This window comes from Macrotis lagotis, chromosome 3 (assembly GCF_037893015.1).
Source record: "Macrotis lagotis isolate mMagLag1 chromosome 3, bilby.v1.9.chrom.fasta, whole genome shotgun sequence".
NCBI classification, from domain to species: Eukaryota; Metazoa; Chordata; class Mammalia; order Peramelemorphia; family Peramelidae; genus Macrotis; species Macrotis lagotis.
The window spans coordinates 296825879-296833723 of NC_133660.1; the positions used below are offsets into that span (position 1 = coordinate 296825879).

Genomic DNA, 7845 nt, shown 5'->3' on the forward strand with positions numbered 1-7845 from the left:
GAACAACATCTTCTAAATGGGAGAAATAAAATAACACCAGTGAGTCTTAAAACTGTATTGTATAAAATTTGGATTGTAAAATTTTCTATTTTTAAACCAAGTTCTCTTTGTGATAATTCGTAACTTAAAGAGATTCTAAAATCTTAAGTTTTGACTTGAAATTTGTGTTGAGACATGTCTTTTATCAGAAAAAAAATATGTAGAAATAACCTGAATAGAATTGGAAATAACCTGGTCATTGACAGACTCCTGGAGATAAAAAAAAACAAAACACATCAGATATATCCAGAAGGAAGAAGACATGGACCAGAAATTTATATTTTGATTTTCTTTCTCACTCTTCCACTTTTTGATACTTCTTGACTGTATGTGTGATTCTATTGATAGGGATTGCCCCCTTTAGGTATTCTAATTTGCTCTGTAAATATCAGTTTCTGCCCCCCCCCATAAATAGACCTTATGTTTGTTACTTGACCATTCTTCTAGGAACCCTAGGTCTCCTAGAGATATGACCTTCCATGTGCCCCTCATGTTTTTACTTGAACTATAAAAGATGTAATATCATCTTTGATCAAAATGGGGAAAAAGTCAAAGTATAATAATTATAAGTTTTCCTACTATTCCTGGACAAAGGTCAGTGTGTCTTAGCTATTGTGAGGAAGGAAATGTGTTCTCTTTAGGCTTTGAAAGAAAGACTTGTCCTGCTCTCCTTAATACAGAAATAAAACCTGTCTTCCTTTAGACTTGAAAAGCAAGGAAGTACCTTGACCTCCTGGTACTTAACTGAAAAAAAGTAATTTAGCTCAGTCAAAATAGTATTGTAGAATGATGTTTCTCTAATATCAAATAATAAAATGGTCTCCAGGCAAGTTTAAGATTTTATCTATTCTTGTTATGTATATTCTTGTCCCCTCCCCTTCCTACTGTATGCATTTTCCAATCTCCCTTAGCTTAGTGTAGTCATTAGTAGAATAGCCTCCACCTAACAGTAAAGGCAAATTCGAGAGAATAAAATTTCATGTCTAATCTGTTTTTTTTGTTACTGTTATGTTGTTTTAACCCTGTGTTTTAAGATGTTTATACTTTTAGAGTTAACAATACATAATAATATACAATAATATTTTGTGGGAACAATAATTCCTGGAGGAGTTGAGTATTAGTTGCCATATAAAGATAAAGAGGATGAAATCTGAAATACATTGTCTTTGACAATAAAGATGTCATTGAAGACCTAGATGAAAGTTATTAATTATGATAGAAAAGTTGGGATAGAAGTCAGATTTCAAGGGCTTTGGACTTGTGTCCTTTTTATGGTAATGCACTGTTACTTGCATGTCATTTATTTACAATCATTGGGGAAACATTTTCCTGTGGAGAACTCTCATCAAAGCATTTTTCACATCCTTATTCCTCAGGCTATAAATAAGGGGATTGAGCATTGGGATTACAATTGTATAGAAGACAGATGCTATTTGGGCTTCTGTCAAGAATGATGTGTTATCTGGCTGTAAATAAGTAAAAATGAGGGATCCATAGAATATAGTAACTCCTACAAGATGAGAGGCACAGGTGGAAAAGGCTTTGAGCTGACCTTCTGTGGAGCGTATCTTCAGGATGGCAGAGATGATGGCCACATAAGAAATTATAATGATGATGAGTGAACTGAGAAGAGTGAATCCTGCTAGCAAAAATATCACCATTTCTGTATTGAAACTGTCATGACAGGATAAGGCCAAAAGGGCTGTTGTGTCACAAAAGAAATGGTCGATAGTAGAGGTGCAAAATGCTAAATTACTTATAACACAAACAGTTATCAAAGAGTTATTGAAACCAACCACATATGGCATCACACCCAACCAGATACAGACTTTTGGGGACATGACAACTGAATAAAGCAATGGGTTACAGATTGCTACATAACGATCATAGGCCATTGATCCTAGGAGAAAACATTCGCTGCACACCAACCCAACAAAGAAATACATTTGTACAAAACACCCCACAAAAGATATATCTTTCTGCTCCAATTGTAAATCTTCTAGTGCTTTAGGTGTGATTGTTGAGGAATATGAAATATCAATGAAGGCTAAGTTGCTCAAGAAAAAATACATGGGTGTATGGAGTTGGGAGTCAATTTGAATTAAAATAACTAATCCAAGATTACCCAAAAGAGTGAATAGATAAATAAAGAGAAAGATCAAGAAGAGAGCAACTTGTAGTTCAGAATTATTTGCAAATCCTGATAGCGTGAAAGAGTTCATTGTGGTGAGGTTTTCTCCTGCCATGTACTTCTGTTGAATCCAAGGCTAACCTGTGCAGTAAAGAAAATGCAGATATCAGAGAAGGGGCATCTTCTTAGAAGGGATGCTAGTGTATTATGTTAATCAGTAATCAAGGTAGTAGTAAAGCCAAGAACATAGTTTACATGGATGTGCTATATGGGATAGGTGTATCATATTCATTTAACCTCTGTAAACACTAGGAAATAGATTTCAGCTATTATTTCCCAACAGGAATTAACCTATATTTGATTTAAAATGCTTGATATATCATCCACAAGGTTGTGTCCATTAAACTTTAGTTGAAGCACTGGGCAACAGAAATCATAGCTAACATCCAAGATGTTCTTGACCCTATGCTATGTATCTTACAATTATTAAATCTTTGATCCTCACAAAAACCTTGAGAGATGGCAAATGGTATTTAAAATGGTATTTAAAAAAACTGAGTCAGACAGAATTTGAGGGATTTGCCCAAAGTCAGATGCAGTAAATAGATAAGACTGACTTCAAACTCAGCTAATCTTGTTTCTAGATTTTGCACCTTCTAATTGTCAGTAGCTCAACCTATCTTTCTCAGTTCTAATAAGCAGTTATTAATCAATCAGCATTTATTAAGTGTCTATGACATGTTAAAAACTATAGGAAGGTGGGGAGGAGGCAAAGCTAGTCCTTGCACTGAAGGAGGTGGGGCAGTAAATAGTCCAGAATGGTCAAGAATCAGGCAGAGCCATTTTCCTGAATTCATATCTAATCTCCTCAGGTTCCCCATTTCTAATGTGAGCTGGAGAAGGAAATGACACTTATTTTGATGATGTCAAGACTTAAGAAAGTGATAGATAAATTATTAATAGTGTAGATTATACCTAATAGTATAGTATGTAAAGTTATTTGAACTATCTGGCTACTAGAACCACCCCTAAGAGGTATATAAAAGTAAAACACAGTTTTTCTACCAAAGTTCCTTTTTTTAAGAAAAGAAATTGATAAGCTGGAGAGTATCATTATTAGGATAATTTTGATCATGTCATATGAAGAAAGGTTGAAAAATTGGGAACTTTTGAACAAGAGAATTTCAGATTTGGGAAAAGGCGTGATAGGTGGCATGCTTATGTCTTTAAGGACAATTATGAAAAAGAAGAATTAGACTGATAATTGATGGCAGAAAGGTATGCTGGAAAACATAGTATATATATGTATATATATATATATATACATATATATATACTATGATATGTAAATGCTTTATTCTATAAATAAAAAATAAAATAAATACTTTTTAGTGGAGCACTATCCAAAAAAATTGACTGTCTTGGGAAAGAATATATGCCTTCTTCTTTAAAGATTAAATGATCACTTAGCTCATGTGATGAAGTGGGAATCCTTATTTAAGTATGAATTTTTTCCAAACTCTGAGATTACTTGGTTCATTCTATCATCACAATCTTTTCTATTTAGCCTTGTTAAGTACAGCATAGCTTTCCAGGAGTTAAAAATATCCAGTGGAAACTTTAACATGTAAAAATTTTCTTTTTTTTTCCTTTTTTTTTTTTTTGCTTAGAGGAAGCTAGGTAGTAGAGTGGATAAAGCACCAGTCCTAGAGTCAGAAGAAACTGATTTCAAATCGGACTGGGAAACCTCATAATTAGCTAACTGTGTGAACTTGGGCTAGTCACTTAATGCAATTCCTTTGCAAAAAACAATTTTTTTCTTCCCCATTAATGATTTGATTTCCCAGACTGGAAAAACAAAACTTTAAACAGTCTTCTAAATGACATTTCCTTTCTTATTATTTTATTTTCCTTACCTACTATTATGAATGTTGAATAAGTAATCTCACAGCAAAGATGTTGTTTCTTCAGGTTAGGGCTTTGGAGTTTGGTGTCTTGACAAATATAATGATGTTGTTGATAGTAATGAAGAGAAGGAGAATGGTTTTGGGAACTACTCACATTGAATTCCATTTGGAATGCTTCTATTGCTTTGATAAAATAATGTTAGGTAAATAGAATCATTTGATAAATCTGATTAGAGATTAAGAAAAAAATTGTTTTGCCCTTAAAGGCTCAATTAATTACCACAGAAGATATTATATTTAAGATCGTATTTTCTCTTTATGATTTATAACAACCAGAATGTCAAGATCATTCACATAAATTGTCTTTATAGTACTGGGAGTCTTGCTAGTTAAAAAAAAATCTCTTGATACTGGACTTATTTACCAAACCTCCCTACATCTTCCCACAAAGGAATTAGTTATAAGAATTTTTTTCCCTTGAAGGTAAACATTTTAATTATACCCAAAGGTCTTTTCTTGAAGTAACAATCATGGATTTTTTTTCTTCCGTGGATGAATGGTAAAATTAACAGTTTGAACACAGGCCAAAAGGCAAAGATGGAATATTCATCATATGGTAAGTAAGATTGGACTCAGATCCAACAACTGAAACATAGTCTAAGACTATACATTTGAGAAGTGTTGTCCATCTTTGTTGGCAAAGGAAGTTTTCACACATGGTGTTCCCTGTCCAAAAAAAAAATTCCTTTAACCATATGCTAAAATTGCTAATTGTTAACAATTTATCCTCATAAAGTATCAGAAAAGGGATCCTTGATTACTATTGTTCATGTAAATTTGTTTAAATTGTGATGTGTTTGAGTTACTCTTAGCAGACTTATTCACTTTCCATTTTTTTTAGGGAAACACTATGGCATTTTCTTAGAATTATTGATTTTTCTTTATTTGGAGGAAAACAGTTAACAATAATTGTTATTTTTCCTCTTTAATTGTGGCTTAGTGTCCTGATTACAAACAAGTACTCTGAAATGTTGCTCAGTAAATTCTTGCTAATGAATGAAAACACGATAATGGACAAAGTAGATGACAAAGCAATTAGGAAAGTTATATACATATATATATATATATATATATATATATATATATATCATAAATCCTCAACTTTTCCATATATGCCTAACAAGATACAGCAGGAAGAGCTAGAAAGAGAAATACCATTCAAAGTAACCTCAGGTAATGTAAAATACCTGGGAGTCTATTTGCCAAGGCAGACTCATAAAGTTTTTGAAAACAATTTCAAAACTTTTCTCACACAAATTAAATCAGATTTAAATAACTGTGTAAACAACTGCTCATGGACAGGTCGAGTTAATAAAATAAAAATTACAATTCTACTAAAACTAAACTATATGCTTAGTGCCCTACCAATAAAAATTCAAAAAAAAATACTTTAATGAGTTTAAAAAAGTTGTCAGTAAATTCATATGGAGAAATGAAAAGTCAAGAATTTCCAGGGATTCAATGAAAAAAAAGTCCAAAAGAAAGGGGCTTAGCCATACCTGATCTAAAATTATCTTATAAAACATCAGTCATCAAAACTATCTGATATAGGCTAAGAAATAGAGTGGTGGACCAGTGGAATAGACTAGGTGCAATGGCAAGAAATGATTATGGTACTCTGCTGTTTGATAAATCCAAAGAGTCCAGCTATTGGGATAAAAACTCTCTCTTCAATAAAAACTGCTGGGAAAATTGGAAGTTAGTGAGGAAGAAATTTAGATTAAACCAACACCTCACACCCTACATCAAGATAAGATCCAAATGGATACAGGATTTAGACATAAAAACAATACTTTAAGCAAGCTAGAAGACCAAGGACTAGTTTACCTTTCAGATCTATGGAAAGGGAAGCAGTTTATGACTAAGGAAGAGATGGAGAACATCACCAAAAACAAAACAGATGATTTTGATTACATTAATTTAAAAAGCTTTTGCCCAGACAAAGCCACTGTAACCAAGATCAAAAAAATGTAGTAAAGTGGAAACAATCTTTACAATTAATGTTTCTGACAAAGGATTCATTTCTAAAATATACAGAGAATTGAGTCAATTTTTTTTAGGTTTTTTTTTTTTTGCAAGACAAATGGGGTTAAGTGGCTTGCCCAAGGCCACACAGCTAGGTAATTATTAAGTGTCTGAGACCACATTTGAACCCAGGTATTCCTGACTCCAGGGCCGGTGCTTTATCCACTACGCCACCTAGCTGCCCAACTACACCACCTAGCTGCTCCAATTTTTTTAAAAAGCCATTTCCCAATTGACAAATGGTCAAAGGACATACAAAGGCAATTTACAGATGAGGACATCAAAGCAAAATTGCTCTAAATCATTACTTATTAGAGAAATGCAAATTAAAGCTTCTCTGAGGTACTACTTCACACCCTTCAGACTGTCCAATATGACCAGAAAGGATAATGATCATTGTTGGAAGGGTTGTGGGAAATCTGGAAACTATTATATTGTTGGTAGAGCTGTGAATCCATCCAACCTTTCTGGAGAGCAGTCTGGAACTATGCCCAAAGGGCAACAAAAATGGGCATACCTTTTGATCTAGCAACTATTAGTCTCATCAACCTCTGTTGTACATCCTGTACACCAACAGTGATGTCATTTAGGTACTCTTGGAGAATGGAAGATACCAATCAACCAATGAAGAAATACTAATTTACTATGTTATGATACTTGGTGGCACTTTACCTTCTAAGAATACACGTTACTCCTTTTAATTTATAGCTATCATTATATACAATGTAGTATTTGTTAAGCATGATTCTAAATTCATTTCAAATATCTCAATTGATTTTCATAACATCCCTAACAGGTACTATTTTTAAATCTCTCAGGAACTTGGACAATCACATAACTAGTAAATATCAGAAACTAAGTTTGATTTCAGGTTTTCCAAACTTAAATTACAGACCAAGTACCCGATCTACTGTGCAGCACAGTAGCCTTCAATGCATTCCTATAATCAAACAATTCTCAAATAATAAAACATCCCATCCTCAATCTCTGTGTTTTCCCAGTGTATCAACCTTTTTTTTTGCATTACACTCCCTACTCAAATCAACTTCTTAGAATCACTAGCTTTCTACAAAGAAACTTTCAACTTTTTTCTTACAAGAGACTCTTCTTTATTTCCACTAGAAAGTTTCTGCTTCCCCACAATGCTCCTAATTCCTCCCTATCCCAATGGACCCATTGTTTGGGGGAGCCTTGGTTATTCCACTAAACAAAACTTTTGGGGCAAGTCCCTGCTCAGTTGAATATTCAAGGTTCCCCCATAAAAGGTTCATTCTGATTCTATAGAAAGAGATTGGGAGCTTCAGATTGATTTTAAAAAATAGTTTAATATCAAAGTGGGATACTCACATTAGGACACTTCAGAGTGGTAGCTATACTGCACCACCTCCCATCCCTGTGTTATAGAAATCAGACAAAGAAAAGAGGTGTATAGCAGATTAGCTGATTTTTTGGTTCTACTCTGCTCATCACTGGGTTGGGTTCCAAATAACTGGGTGCCATAGCAATGGAGTCCCAGGAATATAAGATTATGACCTGGCCATGTTCTGGTCATGTTCTGGTCAGTGTGTTTTCTTTTGACTTGCATTAATCTTGGTTAATGTTTTCATAGCTTTCATTGATTGTGATTTCACATTATTGTTATTATTATTATTATTATTATTATTATTATTATTATTATTATAT

The 7845-nt window shown here is 33.4% G+C and overlaps 1 protein-coding gene across 1 annotated transcript; it reads right to left on the reverse strand.

The window, feature by feature from the left end:
- Window positions 1-1349: 1349 nt before the first annotated feature.
- LOC141516845 (olfactory receptor 8I2-like) lies at window positions 1350-7619 on the reverse strand. Its single transcript, XM_074227811.1, has 2 exons — window positions 7510-7619; window positions 1350-2311 (listed from the first exon to the last, which is right to left on the reverse strand). The coding sequence occupies exon 2, from the start codon at window positions 2283-2285 to the stop codon at window positions 1350-1352; it is 936 nt and encodes a 311-aa protein (XP_074083912.1). The 5' UTR covers window positions 2286-2311; window positions 7510-7619.
- Between the last annotated feature and the right edge of the window lie 226 nt (window positions 7620-7845).